Source organism: Macrobrachium nipponense, chromosome 18 (genome assembly GCF_015104395.2).
Source record: "Macrobrachium nipponense isolate FS-2020 chromosome 18, ASM1510439v2, whole genome shotgun sequence".
Classification (NCBI taxonomy): Eukaryota; Metazoa; Arthropoda; class Malacostraca; order Decapoda; family Palaemonidae; genus Macrobrachium; species Macrobrachium nipponense.
In genome coordinates this window covers 78816699-78844419 of record NC_087211.1, presented here as the reverse complement: position 1 = coordinate 78844419, position 27721 = coordinate 78816699, and the positions used below count along the sequence as shown (strand labels likewise).

General features: G+C 39.8%; 1 protein-coding gene across 6 annotated transcripts in view; it reads left to right on the top strand.

The window, feature by feature from the left end:
• Positions 1-27721, top strand: part of LOC135197233 (paired amphipathic helix protein Sin3a-like) — a 107353-nt gene that overhangs the window by 72145 nt on the left and 7487 nt on the right. For all 6 annotated transcript variants that reach the window (XM_064224323.1, XM_064224322.1, XM_064224321.1 and 3 more), the window contains 7 exons: positions 323-493; positions 3186-3423; positions 20106-20422; positions 20745-20928; positions 21621-21766; positions 21904-22110; positions 22247-22432. In XM_064224323.1, the coding sequence (XP_064080393.1) occupies positions 323-493; positions 3186-3423; positions 20106-20422; positions 20745-20928; positions 21621-21766; positions 21904-22110; positions 22247-22432 (1449 nt within the window). The remainder of the gene's footprint in view (positions 1-322; positions 494-3185; positions 3424-20105; positions 20423-20744; positions 20929-21620; positions 21767-21903; positions 22111-22246; positions 22433-27721) is intronic.

The window sequence follows — 27721 nt, the reverse complement described above, 5'->3', positions numbered from 1 at the left end:
GATGTTATCATTCAAACTCACTTAGGTTTGATTAAGAATTCATATATTTGGGTTAGTGTTAGAGTCAAAGCTTTTTATTACATTTTGTTTTAAAATGTTAAGGTTGTCTTGTTATCTTGAAGTGAAAATACTGGAGGAGGATTTTGCTCATATTCAGTCTTGCTAAAAGTACCTGTCCTCTCATTGTCTTTGATGGGTAGTGCATTCAGTACAAGTTTGCTACTAATGTTATTTTCTCCATGCACCAGCATTTGTTACTAAATTATGTATAAATTATTAATATGTGGAATTGTTCTCAATGCATGTACTTTTGTTATTTCAGGATGAAGAATGGAGAGAAGCTCAAAAAGGTTTTAACAAGATCTGGAGAGAACAGAATGAGAAGTATTATTTAAAAAGTCTTGATCACCAGGGCATCACGTTTAAGCAGAATGATATCAAAACAATACGATCTAAAAGTCTTCTGAATGACATAGAGACCCTTTTTGATGAGGTAAGCATTTGATATGTGTGTGTTAATAAAACTAGGGTTCCAGCTAGGTAATTTTCATCTCTTGTTATCTAGATCAGGACTTCCCAAACTTCTCTATTTGTTGACCCATAAAACTCCCTTAAAACATTATGCGACCCTTTGAAGCAAAAAGGATTTTCCTCAGTAGGACAGATTTTATCTATATCTAAATACATTCTTGCTTTAATACCTGAGCACAATCAAAGTAAATATATATACAGAACCTGAATACATACACTATATACCATCCATCTATACTTACATATGTACATGTGTGTGTGTTATGCACACACACACAGATTGTATATTTGTGTGTATGTACATGAGAGATAGAAATTTATTTTAATCAGTATAAAATTACATTACAGTGTAACCCTGTTTAATTTAATTGGGCTTGCTTTAATCTGTTATTTATTCTTGATACACTGATGCAGAGAAGGTAGTTTCACAGAGATAGGTCAGTCTAGGAGTTACAGTGCTGCTTTCGATAAACCAGGATATTCCTCTGATATTGATATCCAGAACTCATTCAATATTGTGAATTCAAAGCTTGAGGCATAAGGTTCTATCAGAAGATAATTCAACAGTGCTTCCTCCAGGTCAGATGGTAAGTGATTTCCAGAAGCAGTGAATGGCATTCATATCCAATCGTCCTGTTCTAGAGTTGACTCTTCTAAAAAGTATTTTTCGAAGTGAACAAGAGGACATTGAAGAGATTGACTATTTTCAAATTATCCAGACGTAACTAATTTTCCACTCCAAACTCTTCAAGTTCATTTCAGTGTTACCTTCTTTAGTTCATAAAATCCGTTGCTCAAGCTTCTTTGAGAATGCATTTGTTTTGTGGAACAATGACAAAATATAAAAGGAGTTCAGAGCCACAATCAGAGAGGAATAGGTGGACCTCATCTCTCAGTTGATACAGCCGTGTGAAAACTTTGCAATAATATTCATACAGTCACCTTGTCTTCTTGGGATCCCAAAAAATCTTTCTGTGACCCCAACCCATAGTTTGGGAACCCTTGATCTAGATTATGACTGCAAGAAGTCAGTGGGGTTGGAATGGCTAGGGCATTTGCTAATGATGAGTACATATTAGATTAATTTTGTACTATGAGGAACTCGGTCAGTTTGGCTTGGAACCTATCTTACACTTCACCCTTAGTCACAGTGTGCCCATGGTGGTCGGGGGGTGGGGAAAGGTGGAATCATGCTGCAAGAGAAACTGAATTGGCTAATTAGAATAAGTGGTTGTATTGAGAGCCCATGGATATGTCCCACACAGTTAAAAGGCCATTGTATGGGTAATGATTTTGTAAAAACTAATTGATACAATGACATGGTGGAAGTTCATATTCACCAGTTTTTAACCCTGAGACTTGGAAAAGAAAAAATGTTGGCACTCTTGCTATCTAAAGTCCCTGAATTGAACCTGAAATGGTATAAGTGAAGTTACAAATAATTCTCCAATTCTTGAGGAGGTCCCACTGAAACAGAATTAGTTCACAATGATGTGTATTGTCATATATTTGATGTTGAATAACTTCACTCGTCCAGAAGTAGGCATTTTAGAAAGCTGGAAACAGAAGAATTTATGTGAGACAGATACTCAGGTTGTAACCTTATCTTTTCCAGAGTTTGAGCTGATACTAAATTGTGGGTGGGTTCAATAAATAGTACGAAAACTAGGATCATGCAAGTTGTTGGCTGCCATGAGTGTGATTGGTTGCCAAAAATTTGTTGGTAGCAATTTATTGACACCAGGCCACAATGAAGTCAAAAGTCCTGACAATAGGGGCCTTTGCTTGGGACTTTGCCAGTGAATCTACGGGCTGGGGTTCTGTGGTAATGTCAGAAAAATTACATTTGTCCTCTTATATGAGCATGAAACCAGCTGCATTGCTGCAAGCCTTTCTTCCTCTTCTAATTGTTTTCTCTTGTGGGGCTGGGGAAAATTATTTGGAATTGCAATTGATTTTGATCCATTGCACATTATTCTTTTGACTGGGCTGGACTTGCCAGGACAACAGAAGTGAGCATTAATGTCAAGTCTAGAGTTTTGAAGGAGAAAATCTAGTACAGTTTTGGGATCACAGATGTGTTGTCCCAGGTTAGGGTATTTTCCCTTTGGTCAACAGTGTTTGGCTTGAAAAGGCCATATACCTGATCCATGCTATCCATTCCTTTGTGTGATGTTAGTTATATTGTGGATGCTTATTCTTTGGAATTTGGTGCTGCTATAAAAAACCCTTGCAAAAAATAGATAGGTTGGTGTGGATTTGGAGAAGTATGTAGTATGAAGTAGCATGCATATGAAGAGGACCACCCTCTGTGACTACAGGTTAAGTTAAATGAGATCAACTGGATAATCACAAAGAATAGAAAACAAAATTTGCTCCATGGTGTGAAGAAACCCCAGACTTGCAGTAGGAAATCTTGTTTTTGTTCACTGGAGAATGCAAATATCCATTTAGAGAATGCTATAAATTGAGAGACTGATCTGCGTGTGGGAAATCAGTGGACTGTATTTATTAATTGGCGAGTTAATCCTGAAATATGGCATTTGGTGTTAAAAGCATTTCCATAACTGTAGGGCAGTGTTTAGATGTGTGGTATGAATATTTCATGTTGCAGGTAACAAAAAAATAACATTATTGTTTTTCATCTTCCTTAGCGTCATGAGCAAGCAGAAGAAAGCGGAGAAGTAATAACAGGGCCTCACATGGTACTCCATTACCCTGACAAGTCAATACTTGATGATGCAGCTAATTTGGTTATTCATCATGTGAAAAGGCAAACTACGTATCACAAGGACGATAAGGCTAAAATCAAGCAGTTAGTGAGGCATTTTGTTCCAGATTTGTTGTTTCATCCAAGGCAAGAGATGTCTGATGATGAGAGGGATATGGAAGGTATGGAACATGTTTAACCTCATTCATTGATTTGTTGTAATATCACGAAAGTGTGTTTATGCATTGATTTGTAGTAATATAATTGAAGATAGAATTTTTAAGGTCAGTAAGTATAGTTGTTCATATGCGAACAAACCTTCGGTCTTAACAATAGGATAATCTCTAGCACCCAGCGGGATCCAGTTAAATCGCAAATGAAAGCAAGGAATCTTGAGATATGGCAATGCGTGTGTATATCGGGTGAAGAGTGGTCAAGGACCACGCTCCCATGCCACCATGTCAGTCTTCTTAACCGGCTGGATGAGAGTTGTGGTTGACCTCTCTCAGCCTTTACCTGGTTCATTGCCCATTTCGTTTGTGTTTTAGTGTTTGTGTGCTGTTGTTATGGCTTCTGCTGCGCCATCTCGGCCTTGTCAACGTGTGTGCCCCAGAACTCCAGGTTTTCCGTGTTCTCGTTTTTTGGCTTCGGCTGCGACCGACCCACATGTCATTTGCAGTAGGTGTTGCTCCAACATTAGTACAATAACGAATCCCTGCACGGAATGCTGTGTGTGGCCTGGAGAGCAGTGGAAGTTATTTTATACTAGAGGGAGCATCGTAGGGTTTCTACTTTTCCTTCATGGGAGGGTTTTTTAGTTTTATGATACAGGCGTTCAAAGTTTTTCTTAGTATTTTTACAAAGACAGTGTTAATAAATCATGATTATTATGAATTTTATATTCCTTTTTGGGTATTAATAAACCAAAACTATGTTATTTATCATAATTTAATCATGAATGAAGATCCCTTTGCTCAAAGATTGTAGCCTGGGGCACTGCATCGGACAAGTCTCTCTCTCTCTCTCTCTCTCTCTCTCTCTCTCTCTCTCTCTCTCTCTCTCTCTCTCTCTCTCTCTCTCTTTACTTACTGCTAATATCACTGGTATTATGATCTTCTGAACTCGTACTAGAGCGAATTTTCTTCTTCTGTACTATGTTAGTGATATGTTTTGCTTGGTATTTTCATCTTTGGGATGATGAAAACCTTGCCGAAGCAAAGCAAAATAGTTGACATAAAAGCAAGCAAATGTCATAGGTGAAACTCGGTTTACTCTCTTTCATGTTTCTGCTCTCACTGAAGGGTGTAAAGCTCAGTCTTCCCATCTTGTGATTCATGGAATCTATACAGATGCCATTGCTCACAATTTCTTTGATAATAATGATTAAAATTTACGATAACAGAAGAAATCCAGTGGGGCATCACTTAATTGCGGATCGGTAATCACGGAATCAGTCATTCACATGTTTTTTCTTGGACTGCTTCTCATGCGATATCGCTGGTATGAATCGCAGCATCGCGGGACAAACGTGTTGCGTATGGGATGTTTATCGGTAGGTTAAGCCTCGGCCGCGGTCCGATAATCACCAACATACATGAAATGACTCGCATTATGGTATTAACAGGCAATAAAGGTAATAAAACTATTCTCACCTTATATATTATTGGCATATCTTCTTAAAAATAGCATATTCAAGGTATATGTATGACGTTCATTGGTAGGCTAAACCTAGTTGCTGTGCGATAACCACCAACATAACATGAACAGATTCACATTATGATATTAACTGACAATAAAGGTAATAATACCACTCTCACCTTATATATTATTGGCATATCTCTGAATTAAGTTCCATTCGGCAACTAAAAACAGTGATGATATTGCTAAAACGACATCAGTTGATTATTTTAAGAATGTAAACAAAACCAGAATGCAAATGGCAAATTGTTATGTTCATAATACTATAATATGGTAATAATACATGCAGTATGATTAGACACAGTAAAACAACAGTTTTATCAAATTGGTCATTATTCTCAATACGCAACTATTATTCAACTTTTGCTATTCGATATCTGTCAATGTTGCAACCATATCAGGCAACAGTATTTCTCTCTCTCTCTCTCTCTCTCTCTCTCTCTCTCTCTCTCTCTCTCTCTCTCTCTCTCTCGAAACAGCTGATTGCTGACATCATCAGCCACAACTATCGAACGTTTATCGAGTTGTGTTTAAGTTGTCACTACCAATATTCAATGGCGGCTTCCAAAGGTTAAAATAAAATACATTTGTTCCGATGCGAACCTTGAACCATTACAGTAGATTCCCGGATGTCGATCAGGGTCCAACCAGAAAAAACTGGTTATACGCTGCACCCAGGCCAGGCCTATGCCCTTAGGGGTTGAAGACCACTTTATCCTACTGACCTGACGCCAGTCCTTCTCTGGTTGCAGGAGCATGCATACGCCCCTGTTCGTCCGGTGTCCGGCCCATTTCCTTTGTCCTTGTGTGTGCTTTGTGTACGTGTGTCGAGCATATGTGTGATGTCTGCTTCGGAGCCTCAACGCCGTTGCCCCGGTCCTGAAGGCCGGGCTTCTGGAGCTTTTCTCTCGCCCCTTCTAATTGATCCTCACTGTAATTCGTGTAGGGCGGGCCGCTTGCTCAAAAGACAACACATGCTTGGAGTGCGCCTCTTGGCTCTCGTACCAGTGGGATTTGGCTTCTACATAGAAGAAGAAGAAGCCTAAAGCTTCGTCGGCAAAGCTTTCGGGGGATTCGAGGATTAGGAAGGGTGCCCCTTCAGCTTTGGTATCGTCGGAGAGGAAGTCTCACGCGTTTCCACAGGTTCTCTCTCCTCCCCACTCCCAGTGAGAGGGCCTAGGTTAGTCCGTTGCCGGGTCCCCCCCCCCCCCAAGGGGGTTCCCGATGAGTCAATTTCCCAACAGGTGGTACCTGAGGCTTCCACGGTGTTGAGAGACTGCTGAACGCGGCTGCAGTTACAGGGCACCCCATCCTGGTCCTCTCTCTTAGCATCGGTGTAGGGGGAGGGCCCGTCCCTCCCTGCTACGGAGCCTCCCTGTTTTTGTCTTGGGCCCACAAGAGAGGTATACACCTTCTCAGGTACCTAGACGACTGGCGACTGGCTACTCCTTTCCTCCTCAAAGGAGCGCTTGGTAGAGAGACGCCCTCCTGGCCTTTTGCAAGTCCCTGGGAGACGTCGTGAACTGGCAGAAGTCCCAGCTGCTCCCCTCCCCCAGGATGTTTTACCTGGGAATGGAGTTGGATACAGAGGAGGGGCGAGCTTTTCCATCGGAGGACAGACTGGCAAACCTCCGAAGGATCGCCTGCAACTTCCTGAGCCACTCCCCGAGACCGGCAAAGGAGTGGCAAAGGCTATTAGGCCACCTGGTCTTCCTGGAAAAACTAGTCGCCCAGGGAAGGCTGAGATTAGGGCCCTTACAATGGGACCTGAAAGTAGAGTGGTCCCAGGAGGAAACACCTCAAAAACCGGTTCCCATCTCACTGGCAGCAAGGAAGACCCTCGTTTGGTGGCTGGATCCTGCAAACTCGTCGGGGTGTGCCCCTCGGGTCAGTGCTTCGGAGATGCTCCTGTTTACGGATGCGTCAAAGGTAGTCGGGGGGGCTCACCTGAAGTCCCTCTCGGCGGGAGGGATATAGTCGCAAGAGGAGAGCACCTTCAACATAAACAGGCTGGAGCTCTTGGCAGTGAAGCGTGCCCTGGAAGCTTTCAAGGAGGCATTGGGAGGACACTCTTTGTCTCTGATGTGCGACAATGCCACGGTGGTCGCCTATGTCAAGAAGCAGGGGGGCCTGAGATCACAGGATCTCTGTGGATTGACGGAGGAGATCTTGAGCTGGGCCGAAGCCCTCGGAACTTCCTTGACGGCAAGGTTCATTCCCGGCAAGAAGAACGTAATCGCCGACGGCCTCAGCAGACAGGGTCAGGTGGTGGGATCCGAATGGTCCCTACACCCCGAGGTAGCAAGAGAGCTAATAGGGAAGTGGGGGTCCCCATCCCTGGACCTGTTTGCAACAAGGCTAAATGCCAAACTGCCAGTGTACTGCTCCCCGGTGCCAGACCCAACCGCGTTTTGGGAGGATGCGTTCCAACACCCATGGGACGGCCTGGACATGTACTTGTTCCCTCCCTTCGGGGTCCTCAGGCAGGTCCTCAACCATCTGAGGAAGGCAAAAGGTGCGGCCCTGACATGGTGGCCGGACAGGGAGTGGTTCTATAGTTGGCCTCTCAACCGCCTTGGGAACTGCCCCCCAGGCCAGACCTGTTAAGGCAACCCCACTTTGAGAGGTTCCACGGTAACATTCCAGCCCTCTCTCGCGGCTGTTGAATAGGAGAGGGTTCTCAGTGAGGGTGGCCTCTCACATGTGTGTGTGTGTGTGTGTGAGAGAGAGAGAGAGAGAGAGAGAGAGAGAGAGAGAGAGAGAGAGAGAGAGAGAGAGAGAGAGAGAGAGACTGAGAAAGTGAGGAATCCAGGATACTCTGGTAAGATATGCGGGAGTGCGTATGGTATTCATTACAACCCACAGTTTTACATGTCAAGGTTTGGTTATGAAAATACATTTTTACTCATTCCTCTCTCTCTCTCTCTCTCTCTCTCTCTCTTCTCTCTTCTCTCTCTCTGTCTCTCTCTTCCTCTCTCTCTCTCTCTCTCTTCTCCTTCCTTTACTTACTGCTAATATCACTGGTATTATGATCTTCTGAACTCGTACTAGAGCGAATTTTCTTCTTCTGTACTATGTTAGTGATATGTTTTGCTTGGTATTTTCATCTTTGGGATGATGAAAACCTTGCCGAAGCAAAGCAAAATAGTTGACATAAAAGCAAGCAAGTGTCAGAGGTGAAACTCGGTTTACTCTCTTTCATGTTTCTGCTCTCACTGAAGGGTGTAAAGCTCAGTCTTCCCATCTTGTGATTCATGGAATCTATACAGATGCCATTGCTCACAATTTCTTTGATAATAATGATTAAAATTTACGATAACAGAAGAAATCCAGTGGGGCATCACTTAATCGCGGATCGGTAATCACGGAATCAGTCATTCACATGTTTTTTCTTGGACTGCTTCTCATGCGATATCGCTGGTATGAATCGTAGCATCGCGGGACAAACGTGTTGCGTATGGGATGTTTATCGGTAGGTTAAGCCTCGGCCGCGGTCCGATAATCACCAACATACATGAAATGACTCGCATTATGGTATTAACAGGCAATAAAGGTAATAAAACTATTCTCACCTTATATATTATTGGCATATCTTCTTAAAAATAGCATATTCAAGGTATATGTATGACGTTCATTGGTAGGCTAAACCTAGTTGCTGTGCGATAACCACCAACATAACATGAACAGATTCACATTATGATATTAACTGACAATAAAGGTAATAATACCACTCTCACCTATATATTATTGGCATATCTCTGAATTAAGTTCCATTCGGCAACTAAAAACAGTGATGATATTGCTAAAACGACATCAGTTGATTATTTTAAGAATGTAAACAAAACCAGAATGCAAATGGAAAATTGTTATGTTCATAATACTATAATATGGTAATAATACATGCAGTATGATTAGACACAGTAAAACAACAGTTTTATCAAATTGGTCATTATTCTCAATACGCAACTATTATTCAACTTTTGCTATTCGATATATGTCAATGTTGCAACCATATCAGGCAACAGTATTTCTCTCTCTCTCTCTCTCTCTCTCTCTCTCTCTCTCTCTCTCTCTCTCTCTCTCTCTCTCTCTCTCTCTCTCTCTCTCTCGAAACAGCTGATTGCTGACATCATCAGCCACAACTATCGAACGTTTATCGAGTTGTGTTTAAGTTGTCACTACCAATATTCAATGGCGGCTTCCAAAGGTTAAAATAAAATACATTTGTTCCGATGCGAACCTTGAACCATTACAGTAGATTCCCGGATGTCGATCAGGGTCCAACCAGAAAAAACTGGTTATACGCTGCACCCAGGCCAGGCCTATGCCCTTAGGGGTTGAAGACCACTTTATCCTACTGACCTGACGCCAGTCCTTCTCTGGTTGCAGGAGCATGCATACGCCCACTGTTCGTCCGGTGTCCGGCCCATTTCCTTTGTCCTTGTGTGTGCTTTGTGTACGTGTGTCGAGCATATGTGTGATGTCTGCTTCGGAGCCTCAACGCCGTTGCCCCGGTCCTGAAGGCCGGGCTTCTGGAGCTTTTCTCTCGCCCCTTCTAATTGATCCTCACTGTGTAATTCGTGTAGGGCGGGCCGCTTGCTCAAAAGACAACACATGCTTGGAGTGCGCCTCTTGGCTCTCGTACCAGTGGGATTTGACTTCTACATAGAAGAAGAAGAAGCCTAAAGCTTCGTCGGCAAAGCTTTCGGGGGGCGGGGGATTCGAGGATTAGGAAGGGTGCCCCTTCAGCTTTGGTATCGTCGGAGAGGAAGTCTCACGCGTTTCCACAGGTTCTCTCTCCTCCCCACTCCCAGTGAGAGGGCCTAGGTTAGTCCGTTGCCGGGTCCCCCCCCCCCCACCCCCCCCCCACAAGGGGGTTCCCGATGAGTCAATTTCCCAAACAGGTGGTACCTGAGGCTTCCACGGTGTTGAGAGAGGGGCGCTGAACGCGGCTGCAGTTACAGGGCACCCCATCCTGGTCCTCTCTCTTAGCATCGGTGTAGGGGAGGCCCGTCCCTCCCTGCTACGGAGGCCTCCCTGTTTTTGTCTTGGGCCCACAGAGAGGTATACACCTTCTCAGGTACCTAGACGACTGGCGACTGGCTACTCCTTTCCTCCTCAAAGGAGCTCTTGGTAGAGAGACGCCCTCCTGGCCTTTTGCAAGTCCCTGGGAGTCGTCGTGAACTGGCAGAAGTCCCAGCTGCTCCCCTCCACCAGGATGGTTTACCTGGGAATGGAGTTGGATACAGAGGAGGGGCGAGCTTTTCCATCGGAGGACAGACTGGCAAACCTCCGAAGGATCGCCTGCAACTTCCTGAGCCACTCCCCGAGACCGGCAAAGGAGTGGCAAAGGCTATTAGGCCACCTGGTCTTCCTGTAAAAACTAGTCGCCCAGGGAAGGCTGAGATTAGGGCCCTTACAATGGGACCTGAAAGTAGAGTGGTCCCAGGAGGAAACACCTCAAAAACCGGTTCCCATCTCACTGGCAGCAAGGAAGACCCTCGTTTGGTGGCTGGATCCTGCAAACTCGTCGGGGTGTGCCCCTCGGGTCAGTGCTTCGGAGATGCTCCTGTTTACGGATGCGTCAAAGGTAGTCGGGGGGGCTCACCTGAAGTCCCTCTCGGCGGGAGGGATATAGTCGCAAGAGGAGAGCACCTTCAACATAAACAGGCTGGAGCTCTTGGCAGTGAAGCGTGCCCTGGAAGCTTTCAAGGAGGCATTGGGAGGACACTCTTTGTCTCTGATGTGCGACAATGCCACGGTGGTCGCCTATGTCAAGAAGCAGGGGGGCCTGAGATCACAGGATCTCTGTGGATTGACGGAGGAGATCTTGAGCTGGGCCGAAGCCCTCGGAACTTCCTTGACGGCAAGGTTCATTCCCGGCAAGAAGAACGTAATCGCCGACGGCCTCAGCAGACAGGGTCAGGTGGTGGGATCCGAATGGTCCCTACTGATTATATATTGTATAATTGTTATGGGTATAGATAAGTGTGATTATATATTGTATAATTGTTATGGGTATTTTATGCATTGTTGAAATATGGTGGGTGTCCTATATATAGACAACATGTGGTAGATTCTAGAAGGTGTCTGTTGATGTATTTAAGTTGTGTTGTGACGTCATAGGCTGTGACGTCATAGACAAGATGGCGGCGGCGTCGGCAGGATGTAAACAATAACACGGGGCAGTAGAAAGCACGTGTTGGTGGTGTGTGGTTGGTAGGGGAGAGCTCTCTGTCTGGTAGGAGTTGTTTTTTGGGTCGTAAGTCTTGTGGTGCTGGTGTTTTAAGGTGATTTCTGGAGTGTACTGGAGTTGGAGAAAGCGTACAGGTGGGTAGATTATTCATTTTTATAGAGAAAGAAAGGAGTTAGGCTAGGCCAAAATTCAAACTGGTAGCAGAGCGTGGTTGATCAAAGATGCCTGGATCCGACAGTGAACAAAGGGAGACTACTAGATGGAGAAGGGAATGTCCTAGGTTTAGCGGGATACAAGAAGAATACAAAGAATGGAAAGGTCAAGCCGAAGATTGGCTATTGTTGTATGGAGAAGATACAAAATACCCGGCGATAGAAATGAGAATGAGCTTAAAAGGGAAAGCCCGAGAGCTAGTGGAAGCATTAGATAAAGATAAACTTACTGGTACAGAGGGTCCAAAGTTATCCTAGAGAAACTAGATAAAGCCATCTAAAAGACTCGGTAATGGAGAATTACGGTAGAATAAAAAGATACCTTCTAATAAGAAGAAAGAATCTAGTGAAAATTATGGCGGACTATTTAATTAGATACGAGAAGGCAGCATCTGAGTGTGAAAGAGCAATGGGGAAAGGCCGCGCTTGAAGGCGAAGTCAAGGGGTATCATGTAATAGAGCAAGCAAATCTCACGGAAAATCAAAAACAAATGGTATTATCGGCTTGTGGGCAGAAGAAAAGCTAGAGTACGGAACAGTGTCGCAAACAATGAAAAGACTATTTGAGGGATTAGGGACTAAAGAGGAACGGGAATGGTGGGGTTCGTCAGAAGGCAATGCCAGTTCTGGGAGAGGGAGGAAAACCAAAGATATCGGGGAAGATGGAACCGAGGAAGGGGTGGTAGAAATCCTATAAACAAAGAAGGAAGGTAACAGTATGTGCAATATGCAGCTCAGAATGGCATTGGGCTAGGGATTGTCCTCAGAATTTCATAATAGGAAGAAAACTGAAACAAGACTAGAAGAAAATAAGGTAAAAACAGAAAATGGGACAGAAGAAGAAGAGGTTTATGTAGGAGAAGTTAATAAAATAGTGGAAGCATCATGGGAGGTGGTTGATGCAATTTTGGACACAGGGTGTAAATCAACAGTTTGCGGGGAATTGTGACTAGCACGTATTGTCATGGATTTGAGTCAGGAAGAGTTGAGGAGAATGAGGGACACTAGGACAGAGTCTAATAAAGTGTTTAATTTTGGTGAGACATCTTATAAGTCCAGAGGAATAATAGAAATACCTGTGATACTAAAAAAACAGAAAGTTTTATTTGAAGACGGAAATTCTGCAAGGTGATATACCCTGGCTGATAGGTAAGCAAACCATGAGTAAAATGGGTATGACCCTAAATTTGAAAGAAAATTGTGTCATAGTAGAAGTATTAGGGGGATGAAGTAGAGTTTAAGAGAAGACGAACAGGGTCATTTAAGAGTGCCTATAAGGAGGAGGAAGGTAGAAGAATTATTACTGGAGGGTTGGAAGGGAAAGAATCCGAGGGAAATTAAGAACACAATGAAGAAAAATTACATTTACAGTTTGGTCATGGAAGTGGAGATAAAATATGGAAGCTAACAGAGGAAGCACAATGGAGTAATGGGTTAATCGAAAAAGAAAAAGAGGAAATAAGAAAGTTACTAACGGAACTGATTAAAAATTGTGAGGTCTGTAAAAAATACAAAAGAAACCCCGCCAAACCGGTAGTAGGCTTTTCTTGGAGTAAAACGTTCAATGAAGTCGTAGCGATGGATGTGGGAGAGATAGAAGAGAGAAAGTTCTTGGTAATAGTGGATATGGCAACGAGATATTGTCAGCCTGTTGGATAAAAGATAAGAAACCAGAAACTATAATAAAGATACTTTTTGAGTGCTGGTTTGCTATATTTGGAGCACCCTCCAAAATATTGTCAGATAATGGGGGAGAATTTCAAAATGAAAAAGTAAGGAGGATGGCAGAAAAATGGAATATTAAAGTATTAGCCACAGCATCAGAATCTCCGTGGAGCAACGGATTATGTGAAAAGACCGTAGGCATGATCAAGGGAAGTGTAAGGAAGATGATGGAGGAAGAGGAAGTAGATTGGTCCCTAGCTTTGAAATGGGTAGTGAGTGCTAGGAACTGTTTAATGAATAATGGAGGTTTCTCTCCCAACCAATTAGTATTTGGAAAAAACCCTTCACTGCCTAACCTAATAGGAGAAGAAAGTTCTAGTCCTGCAAGCAGAGAAAAAGGGATGGAAGAGGGTATGGTAAGGGACACACTGAATGCAATGCACAAGGCCAGAGAAGCATTTATAAAAAATGAGTCCTGTAATAAAATAAGAATAGCGCTAAACAAAAACATCAGAGAACATAAATTTGAAGAAGCAGTGGTAGGAGATGAGGTATTCTATAAGAGGGAAAATGAAAATGAATGGAGAGGACCTGCTCAGGTAGTGGGAGTATCGGGGAAAACAATAATAGTCAAACATGGGGATTCTTTAAGAGAAGTAGCTAGGATACATGTGACAAGGATTCAACGACGATCACCAGATACAGAAGAGATATCGGCTAGAATAGATAAATCCCATGGGGTGAAAGGTAGGTCAGATGGCCCAAATGAAGGGAAAGTAGATTGGCTGGAAGGAGAGGAGATAATGGGTGAGAGAAGGAATGCAGACACAGAAGAGACTATAGAAAGAGAGGTGATAGAGGAAACAGTGGAAGATAACGGGCAAAGTGGGTCAATAGAAAGCGAGTTAATGGAAGAGATACCAAAATTCAAAAAGGGAAATAGAGTTAGGGCTATAAACAATGATACAGGACAAGTAGAAGAATGGACTATTTTAGGTCTTGCAGCAGGAAAAGATCAAGCCAAGCATGGGCTGATTCGTACAATATACGAGACTCACAGTCAGGTGACAAAGGGTGGGTTAACTTGAGGGATTATAGTCAGGTAGAAAAAATTGAAGATGAAGAGGAGGGGGTGTTGCTGGGCGGGATTTGAAAATAGAAGCATAATGGAAGCTAAAGAAAAAGAACTTCTAAGTTGGAGAGATAACCAGGTATATGAGGAGGTAAATGATGTTGGAGACAAAAAGCTATATCTACAAGATGGGATAGTAACTGAAAAGATAAAAGGGGGGGAAAGGATATGTAAAGCAAGATTGGTAGCTAGAGGGTTTGAAGAAGAAATGGCTGAGTGGGAAAAGGATGCTCCCACATGCAATGCTGAAATTTTAAAATTCTGTCTAACCATAATAAAGGTGAAAAATTGGAATTGTTATACATTGGATGTCAAAACTGCATATTTACAAGGTGACGAGATACAAAGAGAAGTGTACTTGAAGCCACCAAGGGAAGATGGTTGGAGGGGATTATGGAAGTTGAAGAAAACAGTCTATGGGCTCAAGGATGCAGCAAAAGCATGGTATTGTAAAGTGGTGAAAGTAGTGAAGGAGCTTCAAGGTGAGAGAAGTAGACTAGAACCTAATATATTCTTTTGGAAAAAGAACAATAAATTGGAAGGCATTTTGTGTACACACGTAGATGATTTTTGCTACGGAGGAACTGAAGGATTCTTAAAGGAAACGATTGGGAGATTGAAAGGGAAATTGCAAGTAGGAGAACAAGAGAGTAAAAGGTTCAAGTATATAGGAGTAGTAATAGAGCAGAAGGAGAATAGATTTTCCCTTAATCAGTGGCAGTATATAAATTCCATAAGAGAACAGAGGCTTAGAACGATATACGGGTAATAGAGTGCTAGAACAAAAAGAGTTAACAGAGTACAGATCAGTGGTAGGACAGCTGAATTGGGTATCACTACACACGATGCCAGAAATATCTTATGATATTAGCGAATTAAGTAAAGCATTTAAAGAAGGAACAACTCAGGATATGAAGAAACTTATTAAAATTGTGAGAAAAACTAAGAGCATGATGGGCGAAGTTACAATAAGTGAGATGGAAGAAGAAAGGGTTATTGGGAAGCCTATGCAGACGCTTCATTTGGAAACATAGAAGATGGCCATACTCAACTGGGTTATATTATTTCTTTGACAGATGGGAAGAGGAGAAGTCCCATATGGTGGAAGTCTAGGAAATCCAGGAGAGTGGCAAAATCCACCATTGAGGCTGAAGCCCTGAGTGTTGGGGAAGCTGTAGAAGGATTGATATATTTCAAGCATTTGTGGGAAGAGGTAGTAGGAGGGAGAAATTTAGAAGCCTTGGTTAACACTGATAGTAAAACACTAATGACCGCCATCAAATCGAGCACTGGTGTAAGTAGCAAGAGATTAAAAATAGATATTGCTGCAATAAGGGAAACCATTGAATCCGGGGAAATAAAGGAGGTGAGATGGATAAAAGGAAAGGAGCAAGTGGCTGATGTATTAACTAAAGCAGGAGTTTCAGGGGAATGTATTAGAAATTATGTAGAGGGTAAAGAGTTGGAGGACGAAGGAAATTAAGAGGGGAATACTAGGTTAGGAAACAGTCGGAGGGGAGGGAGAAAGAGATAAGTGTGATTATATATTGTATAATGTTATGGGATATAGATAAGTGTGATTATTATATTGTATAATTGTTATGGGTATTTTATGCATTGTTGAAATATGGTGGGTGTCCTATATATAGACAACATGTGGTAGATTCTAGAAGGTGTCTGTTGATGTATTTAAGTTGTGTTGTGACGTCATAGGCTGTGACGTCATAGACAAGATGGCGGCGGCGTCGGCAGGATGTAAACAATAACACGGGGCAGTAGAAAGCACGTGTTTTGGTTGGTGTGTGGTTGGTAGGGGAGAGCTCTCTGTCTGGTAGGAGTTGTTTTTTTGGGTCTAAGTCTTGTGGTGCTGGTGTTTTAAGGTGATTTCTGGAGTGTACTGGAGTTGGAGAAAGCGTACAGGTGGGTAGATTATTCATTTTTATAGAGAAAGAAAGGAGTTAGGCTAGGCCAAAATTCAAACCTACACCCCGAGGTAGCAAGAGAGCTAATAGGGAAGTGGGGGTCCCCATCCCTGGACCTGTTTGCAACAAGGCTAAATGCCAAACTGCCAGTGTACTGCTCCCCGGTGCCAGACCCAACCGCGTTTTGGGAGGATGCGTTCCAACACCCATGGGACGGCCTGGACATGTACTTGTTCCCTCCCTTCGGGGTCCTCAGGCAGGTCCTCAACCATCTGAGGAAGGCAAAAGGTGCGGCCCTGACATGGTGGCCCAATGGTGGCCGGACAGGGAGTGGTTCTATAGTTGGCCTCTCAACCGCCTTGGGAACTGCCCCCCAGGCCAGACCTGTTAAGGCAACCCCACTTTGAGAGGTTCCACGGTAACATTCCAGCCCTCTCTCCTCGCGGCTGTTGAATAGGAGAGGGTTCTCAGTGAGGGTGGCCTCTCACATGTGTGTGTGTGTGTGTGAGAGAGAGAGAGAGAGAGAGAGAGAGAGAGAGAGAGACTGAGAAAGTGAGGAATCCAGGATACTCTGGTAAGATATGCGGGAGTGCGTATGGTATTCATTACAACCCACAGTTTTACATGTCAAGGTTTGGTTATGAAAATACATTTTTACTCATTCCTCTCTCTCTCTCTCTCTCTCTCTCTCTGCGACGAAGCGTAAACGATATACACAAAACCAATTTTTACCTTCTGTATTATAGTTATATCTTCATAATAAAAAGGCTATTCGTGGAATAATTTCATATCGGTGAAATCAACTTTTATCTATGCGAAGCCAGCCAGCTGACAAAATGTATGTAATTATATGAAAATCAAATTATGGTAGCGTTCACAGCAAGATTATCTTACGAAATTGTAATGGTACTAGTCATGGTAGTAATGATGTTTGGGAATATACGTAACATTCATTTTCAATACACACTATCATTATTATTCTGGTATAATGATCATTTGTTCTCTACATTGTCAGGGGTTTGTAGCATGATGAAACAAACTAAATTAAAGTTTTCCTTTTAGGTTACATGAATAGAATCGGCTTTACGACTATGTTTATTTTGATATTTTTAATGATACAATAACTATCATTTGTACTACTAATATGGATCTGTTGAGTCCAGTGTTACCAATTTTGCATTTTTAATGCTAGCTTTCATTTTCTTGAGGTAATTAGCAAGAAAATTTTCAATCCAGCATCTGGCAGGAAAACTTGCATTTGTTTTCAAATACATCTAGCATGCATATTTTGACATCAAAACTTTGTAGGTCAAGTTTAATATTGCTTTTATTCTACTATGTTTGATATAACAATCTTGCAAAACCATTTTCAGGAATTGAACAGAATAGGTTTCGAAATTATTAGGAATCATGTAACGTAATGTACAAGTACATTGTGTATGTTAGAAACATGTTTGAATAAAAAAAAAAAAAAAAAAAAAGAGAGCAATCGGTTGAAATTGGCTGGGTGGCATTGTTGTGTGTGATGTGAATTTTGGAGCAAAATCTAGCAAGAACTTGCCATTCCCATTTGGCAACACTGGCCTGCCCACGTTTTATGTTATTGAAGTTGTGTTTGCTGCGTTCTTTAAATTCTACCCAGATAAATGAGTTAATTATGTGGCATCCAAAAGCCCCGATTCTTTTACTTTTACGGGAAAGAAGCCTAAACGTTGGATGAAGGTTATTACGTGTAATATATTAACTTGTTGTGAAGAAAAGAGGCCCACATGAGCATGCATCTGTAGGCTTCTAGCTGTAATCCATAGGCTAGTAGGCTACATATGTACAGTAGCACATATACTACATATATTTTAAGGCTAATGTTGTAAAATAACTTTGAAACTATCTTGAATTTAGTTTAAGGTGATAGTTGAAGACATGTTTGGTGTTTGAACTAAAGTAGGCAGTTATAAACATTGGAATAGTGGTCTTGGGTGGGTTACCTATTAAAGTAGGCAGTTTTTAGCAGTTTTTGGAGGGGGGTGTACCAGGATAACACGGGTATTTACTTATCACGGGGGGTTCTGGGCCCTATCCCCCGCAATTATCAAGGCCCTGGTGTACTGCATTTTCTTGTATGTATCAATGTTTTTGGCTTGTTGTCTTTTACTAATTACCCTGTAACAATGAAAGTAAGAGGAATTTCGATGAAATATTTCGTAAACGCATTCTCTGTTGCCATTTGAAGCTCGATGAATTTTTTCATGATTTTGCGTTTTTCGCCCATATTTGCCAGCCAGCAGCCTGAAAGTCCACTCTGAAAATATTTACCAAGTGCTGTTGACAAAGGTTTGACCTAGTTTAATTTTCCAATTTAGTTGTTGGGACCCTCTTACAGCCAGTCCAAGGTTTTCTATGATTACTGTTAATGGTATGGTTAGCAGCAGTTCAGCCAAATAGTTCATCTTCTGATTTTCAAAGCAGCACAAGACTCGTCAGTTTAGAACTTGGCAATTTGAGGTTGGTGCCAGACTTTCCAGTTCTGATAGCCTTCAGTTACCACATAAATTACATTAATGTGAAAGTGGTGTGATGGCAGTCACATGTAGTGAATCAAAGTCTGTGCTGCTTGGTTGTTGAGGATTTCACAAAAGCATTTCAAGTGGAAGTCTTGCTTACGTTATCTCATGAAATTGTATTTTGAGTTTTTCCCATGTTGGTCTTCAGCAGCTGACTTGCATTTTTAACTGTTCTGATTATCTTTTGTATTCAGGTTTTCCCCAGACTATGCCCGCCACCATGTAGTATTATGTGTGCTGTTAATTCTAGGGATTCAGTACCATTATAATTTTCTATATTTGTTCTGGCAGACTTAATGCATGATGATCCTAAATATAACTATAGTTGCAGCTAGTCTCGTATTAACACTTATGGACGAGGTAATAAATCAATATGCAGCACCCCAGGCAGGCAAAACTTCGTGATCATCAAATTTAAGAAAAAATAACACCTCATTGGGAAGAGGAAGATTACAAGTGCACATGGTGGAAGAAAAAAAATTCTAAAAATTTTCCTACCTTCTACAAGAAATTGAAAAGGACTATTTACAACCTGGCTTGGGCCTCTTTTACAAGACAATCGTAAATTTTATGAAGTTTTACTTGATGTTTCTAATAGATAAATTTGATTTTATTTAGTGAAGTAATCATTATAGCTCACAAAATACCAAACCATATAAGAAATAAAATTAGTATCAAATTCTGACCATATTTGTTGTAAAATATTTACGTAAATTTACCAAGAATGATGATATAATAACTTTTTTGGTTTGTACATGTTTTTTCTAATGTTTCTTTGCACTTTTCTTTGCAAAATTACGTTTATAACTGACATAATATCAAGAAAGATAAAAACTAAAACCAACAGCAACCTCTTGGTATATTTATGAGCAAATTTACCAAAAGACGTCTTGTGATACAGGCACTACAATCCTCCCTTGAAATCAAGATTCAAACACTCATGAGCTGCCCAGTGGATTTTAGCCAGTCTAAAAGTTGCCATATATATTGCTAATAATAATAATAATACGTCACCTGCTACAATGTTCACACGGAGTGATGGGTTAAGTTCAGTTAGATTGTTCCTTGTTTAGGCAGGGAACCTGACTCCAATCCTTAGCCCCCAAATTGTGATTCATGCTGTATAATAGTCTACGGATAAAAAAAAATTTGAAATTTCTATATAAGATTAGTTCTTATAGCATAACCCATTGCATACACAAAACATCTCCATCCCCTGTCCCTCATCCTGACTGTCATAAAGTTAACAAGAAACGAACTTGGGTGACAGCCCAAACCCGTTGATGTCACTGTATGTTTTACTGCTATTGTCACCTTTGGATCATTTTTCTCCTGGAGCATTGTGACACAAATGAAATGGTCACTGTGATTTGGTTTGTACTGAAGATATTAATTTGTGTTATAAAAATTATCATTTCCTTTGAGAATTGCTTAGATGATTATGATATTCTGTATTTTTCTTTTATTATATACTCCAGATGAGGAAGATAACAAAAGTGAAGAGAAATTTGAAACTACTCGTCGTGATGTAAAAGGCCGTGAGTGTAAGCAAGCTCCTGTCAATCCTTGTCCAACTACGAACAATAAGAGAAAAACTAGAAGAGGGAATGATGTAGAGAAAGACATTGATATAAAAAAGGAAATCCCTGAAAACTTCAACAACAACAATGTGGGTAATAAAGGAAGGACACTTAATGGTGATGCCACAGAAGATGAGAAAATTAGCATAAAAACGGAAGATGAAAAAGATATTAAACTTGAACCTGGCATTATTGGTAATGGAAACCTAGAGTCGGTAAGGATACTGTGGAACATGGTTGAAGTTAAGCCTGATTGTATCCCCTTTAATAGCAGCTCTTTTCTTTTTGGTAATTCTTACTCATTTGATTAGCTAACAAGTTTATTCAAAAATATATTCCTTGTTTCTAGCTCTTAAGTGTATATATTGTAATATTCCATATCAATTAAAGTGTGATCACATTTTTCATGCAATTCCTCTAATGGGTGACAGTAAAATGTGCTTGTGTGTGTTTCATTCAAATTCTTTAATTTTTAGTTGGTGTTTTTATATGTATAACAAAGGTGTTCTGTCTAATTTAGTGCTTTTTATGTTACAGGATGATGAATATAGATTATTTATGTGCAACAACAATTGGTACCTATTCCTTCGGCTACATCAGATTTTATGCTGCCGTCTAACAACAATGTATGAACATGCTGTCAGAATAGCAGCTGAAGAAGCGAAAGATAAAAAAGAACGAAAAGAAGCAACTGCTGTTGCACTGAGACTTAAGCCTAAAAGTGAGTTGCACCACTGAATTGATATTAATTTATTAGTTGATGAAATTTCTATGTTGGCTAAGGAAAGATAATACATGCCCAAAAGTAACTGGTATGGCTTTGCTTTTTAAAATTTTAAGGTTTTGATATTGTAAGGTCTTAATTTTCTGAGTTTACAATTATTGCATATACAGACCATGTGTAGTATGGAGGAAAAATGTTTACATTTTGTTTATAATGCAATTTGCAACTTCTGCCATAATTGTACTCTGCATAGGGGGTTAGTGCAGACTGCACCTCATTCAGTGCACAGTAAGCATTACTTAGGTTCTTTGCAGCATCCCTTTGGCCCCTACTTTAAACCCATTCATTTCAATTACTGTACCTCTGTTTATATTCCCTTTCCTCCATCTGACTCCACCTTCTAACAATTGTTGCACAGTGCAACTGAGGTTTTCCCTTCTTACCCGTTAAAACTATTTACTGGCAATTTCCCTTTCAGTACTGAATGGCCTTATAGATCCCAGCACAGTCAAGGTTTTAACTTAACTAGTCATTTTAGTTTTGAGAAATCCTGTTTTATGTTTTTCCAAGAGAGTACTATTTTTCTTGTCAGCCACACATCAAGAATTTGTTTGGTTTTCCTTATAAAAATATGAGCTGTGTAATGGAAAGAAGTGTTTGGTTTTAATGTGTATTGTTATTTGTTGCAGATGAATTGGCTGTTGAAGATTATTACCCTGCATTGCTAGACATGATAAAAAATGTCTTGGATGGCAATCTAGAGCCAACGGCTTATGAAGATACACTTCGTGAAATGTTTGGAATTCATGCCTTCACTGGTTTTACACTTGATAAGGTGAGAAATTGGTTGTTCAGACACTTCACCCTCTGATCCTTATTGTCTCATAAAATGGTAGTTGAAAACTTGAGGTCACTTCTGGCACAGAAGCATGTATGTTGGAAATTTGACATAAGCAATGTGTTTTATTCCAGGTTGTTACGGGTGCAGTTAGACAACTTCAGCATTTGGTCTGTGATGATCCACCTTTGCAGTGCACTGCTGCTTACTTAATGGAAGCGAAAAGAGGGGCTGCAGGCGGTCCTGTTGCGTCAGCACATAGAAGACTGAATTTAGAGCAGTCATATCAGAAAAGACTGGAAAGACAATTACAGGATGAAAATTGCTTCAAAATATATACGGTTAGTTATATGCGTTACACTATTTCTTGATTAGAATTTCATACACCCTTTATTTGTGATTTTATGTGTTTTATGAAAATTTATTTTTCACTCGAATATGGATGGTTTTTAATAGGAAATATTATTTTATTTGCAGTACAAGAAAAATTGTAGAATGACCATCGAGTTGATAGACACTGAGATTGAAGAAGAAGAAAATTCAGGAACTGGTATGGGCCATAGTACAACAGCTTCGAATCATCCAGCCATTCCACCTGCAGTTGCAGAAGTAGAAAGATGGAGTGAATATGTTGAGAAATACGTTTCTTCTGTTGCACCTCAGGTAAGATACTTTAGTAAAAATATAGTACTGAATTTCAGTTTTCACATTGGCGATTTCAGGTGTCTTCCTCTAATTTGCACACACAACTAAAACATTCACACTTTCATTCAGTGTACCTGTTAAACCCAAATATTTTCTTCCATTTCTTGTGGTTTTCTCATTGTTATCAAAGTTCTATAGCTGTCCATTGTTCAATTTTTAGTTTACATTTATAACAAAATCCTCTAATGAGCCCAGTAGGAATGGAAATGTGACTGTGATTTCATTAAACTACTACATAATATAATAATGATGAAAATTATCAATGATAGCTTATTAACCCTCTCGTGATCTGATGACGCATAGTGTGTCAATAAATTTTTCCGTAAGTGTATGTCTTGAAGACTCTAATAGTAATAGGCTTGGGAATTGCTTCCTCCCACATACTGGGGCTACACTTGGTTCTCTGTGCTGATCACCAGGAATATGGTAGGTCATAGGAACATTTCAGTCTTCTACATTAAGAATTTTTACCCCATTAATATCTCTTTATCTCTCTTAATCATTTTGATAATTTTATGCATGAAATAACTGCAAATTGTTCAATGTACATATATTTAAACAACCTAAATGCACAGGATTTCAGGTACTGCCATTTGATATTACTAAGTTTAATGTAAATGTTGATAATTGTATGCTCAGTGGTGAATCATACATTTATAGTGGTGCTGCTTCAGCTAATTGTAAACATTTTTGCTTCGGTCCTGCTGATTACTATAAGTTGCAGTTCTTGTCATCGAAGTTTTTGAACATGGGAATACCTACATTGAAAATAGTCATTTATTTGTGATTTGTAGTCTTCTTTAGTAAGGGGTAGGTGGTTCTGACACACTTCTTTAATTTCCATTATTGCACAGAAATACTTTGCTGTATATTTTGCGTATGAGACCTTTAAATCCTAAAATATGCCCCTAAAAATTGGGGGTCTTCTTAGACTACAATTCTAAAAATCAGTCCTTGAATTCTAAGATGATTTTGGTAGGCCAGCCTTAGCCTTGATGCAATAACCACCAACATACATGGAAATTCACATTATGAAATAAACTGATAATAACAGTAATTTTACCTTATATATTGTTGGCATATCATCATAACAAATAGGCTATCCAAAGAATAATTCTTTATCAATGAAACCAACTTTTATCTATGCGATTCCATCTGAGAAAATTTAAACATTGAGTTATGAATGCACTCACAGCAACTTTTGTGTTTCAATAACCTTTCAGAAATTTCAGTGGTAGTGTAATTACAGTGTTATTAACAATTAGGTTAACATAATAGTCATTTTTCATTAACAGTTTCTCATACATATCACAAGATTCATCACATATGCCACCATCATAGGGATTCCAGTATGGTTCTGGTGAGACAACTTGTCATACAAATCATCATAGGTAGCACATCCATGGCATTTTTTAAATGATTTTAAATTTTCTACTTTTGATGTTCCCCCATGCTTTTATAACAAAATCGCAGTGAACATCAAGTGAGGCAGCATGCAAAGCTGTTTGTAACTGTTTTGAACAATTCAGTCATATGAATGATAATTACGTATGATAATTATCGTACATTATTGTATTGTTATTATTAGTGTTTGTTTATGAGTAAACAAAAAATGGTTTCCTTTCTATGCGACGAATGTATGGAAAACATGATATAGAATTGGCTTTGTTAGACCCACCATTGATAATTTACAAAAGGAATATATCTTGAATTACTCTAGACCCAGTTTTGATAATTTACGAAAGGAATTTATCTGAATTAAGTTCCATTCTGCTACTAAGACGGTGATGATGTCGGTAAAACGCGATTGACTGATTATTTTAAGAATGTAAACAAAACCAGAATGGTAATGGCGCATCATCACTCTGTTCATATATTGTTATACGTTAATACAGGCAGCCCCCGGTTACTGACGGGCTCCATTTTTGGCGGCATACCGTAACCGAAAATCAAAAGTCTTTGGGGCCACAATCCACCTTACAGTGCCCTAGACAGATTATTGATGCCTTAGACTGTCAAGGCCAGATATTTTGCCCTGATGTGTAATAACTATAATGAAAATGTGGAATTTCATTTGCCTAATAATATACTATGGTCTGCATAGTAGTTCTACAAATTTTTCATGTCAGATTTGATGAACTTAAGGTAAATCTTGGCGGCTTCCGGTAACCGAAATTCAAAAGTCTTCGGGGCCACAATCCATTTGATACAGAGAAGTAAAGGAAAACTTTTTAAAAGAGCCAGAGAAAAGATGCATATTTGTTATGTTTGTATTTTATGAGGTGGCCTTGGCACTTAGGCTAAGCCACTGATAACCAGACAACGGTGCTGTATAGACCCAACAGAGGGTAAAACCCAGTTATGAATATATTTCACTAGGGCCATAAAACCGAAATGCCAGTAACCGATACCAGCAGTAACCCATGGCCGCACATGATTAGATGCAGTATAACAAGTTCTATTAAAGTAATCATTATTCTCAGTACAACTATTATTCAACTTTCTGAGGTAATAGTCTCTCTCTCTCTCTCTCTCTCTCTCTCTCTCTCTCTCTCTCTCTCTCTCTCTCTCTCTCTCTCTCTCTCTCTCTCTCTCTCTCTCTCTCTCATCGACTGACTTTAATACTAATTAAACTCCTCCATCCTCCACTAAAAAGAATTGCCAACGTCATTTACCGTAACTATCAAGCATTTATCAGAAACACTGTTAAAATTGTCAAGTTGCTAAACCCTGTCAATTCTCAGTGGTAGCTTCCATAAGTAGAAATGAAATACATTTTTGTTCATCCCTCATACAGTGGCAATCTCAAGAAAGAATACTAATAAATTAAAGCTGCAGGTTATAACCGAGGCTGAATAAAACAAATAACGGCCAGGCAAAACTGATGTCTGGAACTGGAGAAATTACTCCTAATGCTTATACAATGAAGTAGTATGTACGCTTTGAACCAAACTTCATTATTTTATGAGAAAAGGTATCTCGGAATTATATCTCTGCTAACAATTAATGGCAGTGAAGATGTTGATTGTACATAATCAGCATCAATATGATGATAGTGATAGTAATAATGGGATACAGCAAGCAAAAAAAACTTTGTTTAATTCATCATTATTATTATAAATAATACAGTTTTACTGTTTAACTCAAATAAATAATCACTTTTCTCCAAAAACATTTCAGTCATGTCATTTAGAAGTTGTCTTATACTACAGATATGAGATAAATTAATGAAAATTTGCCATGATTTTTACCTAGTCTTATCTAAAGGTCGTCCTATACACAGAAATATACGGTAGTTTCTGGAGATGAGTTGTGTATAGTTGGTTGTCTTCATGATTTTAACCATGTTAACCTTGAAGCCCTTGTTTTCAGACTTAAAAAGGGGGTTTTGGGAACATTTGTACTTGCTTTTTGATATTGACAGACAGGTTGCAATAAGTAGTGTGGCTTTGAAACTTTGCTAATTATGTAGGTAATTCTCCTTTACAGGAGTCCCATCCATCATCTGTGTGGTTACTGAATTTCTTAAAAGACATCTTTTCATTGATAGGTTTTTAAAGCACATGCAACTACCTTGATATTCTAGGAGTTATTCTCAATTGCAAATAAATGTTTTATGAAAAATTGGGAAATTGAGAAAATCATTAATTATTCAGATCATCTATATAGAGAAAATTTCCTTACTCTTTTAGTTTACCATGTTTTGAATATTCATGTGGTTTTCTGCAGTTGACCAGCATCATGGAATTATGGGCAAAATTCAGATCCTAGCATTTATATTTGGTCTTAGCATTGAAGCGGCCTATTTTGTAGGCTTTATAAAATTTGTTATAATTCCGTAACCCTTTGCATTGTGATCTTAGATTATAACATAGCAACAATTCATTCAAATCTCTCCCATTTGTTCTATGAGGTTTAATTCCACTGTCTTCTATAAATTCTGTACCATTTTGAATCAAATTTTGGGTTGATCGGAATCATCAGAACTTGTGGAACAGGGTTAGAGTTTTTTAATTCTGATCCAGAAAAGGTATGTGAAAAAAAAGACCGAGATACTATACCCATCAAATTGAATAAGGATTATTTATCACTGGAACAAACTGGAAAAATCCTACAAATTTGCCTCCCAGACAAGGTACCTAAAACTCCATTGTTGGTTTTTGAAGACTAGATGCATATTCCTCTTCTGTTCCTTTTAAAGATTAGCTATGAACTTCCAAATTGTTATTCTTTGATAGGAAATGTGTAAATGAAAATTATATGCTTTTGCAGGATTATTTAATTGAGGGTGTTTTCTGGCTGTGACTTCTAGTAACTTGCAAGATTTATTTTTAATCACATCCATGAGTTATCAGTGTTACAACTGCTGCAAGTTGAAGGGAGTGATTATTGCTGGTGCTGTCAGTATGATTTTATTTACTGAGTGGTGATGATACAGCTTTAAAGTGGGCACAAAGATTTAAAAATGGTGGGAATATGATTAGTCACCCACCAACCCATGTACTTTGGAAGAATGAGATCCTTGTTAGGCTTGTGCTGTACCACATTGCTAATTCAGAATGGCAGCACTGAATTTTTATGTTTTTCTCTTGACATGCCTCTCCACTGATTTGTTTCCACATCTGTTGGACATAGCTTGGGAAGTTTGGCCATCCTTCAGATTGGTAGGAGTATGGATGTCTTGTCGCTTCCAGTGCTACTTGACTTCTGGAACAATAAGCTAGTTCACTTCTTCATCTGATTAAAAAGGTTAAGGATTAAAGGTTACGGGATATTCAGTTTTGGGAATACAGGTTTATGATTTCTCATCCTATTCTAAAAACCGAAATATAATTTGGAGAAAACCAATCATTTGCCAAAGTCAAACAGGGCAACTATATTGATATAAATATTACTAATAATAGTGCTTCAAATAAAAGTTGTTTTGCTTGCTACATCCAATTACAATAAACACTGTGATTGTATACCAGATATTTGCATTCTCAAAATTCAGCTGATTGAGCACTTCTAACATCTTCATTGCCATTAGCCATTAGTTGCTAGAAGAAACATAATTTGGAGACGATTTTTCTTTAAATTAACAAAGTTGGGTTCAAAACTTTGCAGATCACTTGTTTCTAAAAGCAGTAAGTGTGGTTTTCCTTGTCCTGGACATTGCTTTCACGTATTCTAAAACATTCTCCAGCTTGCCCTTTGTTAGTTTTATTCAGTGGCAGCTATAACCTGTTATTACTTTAGTGGTTGTCT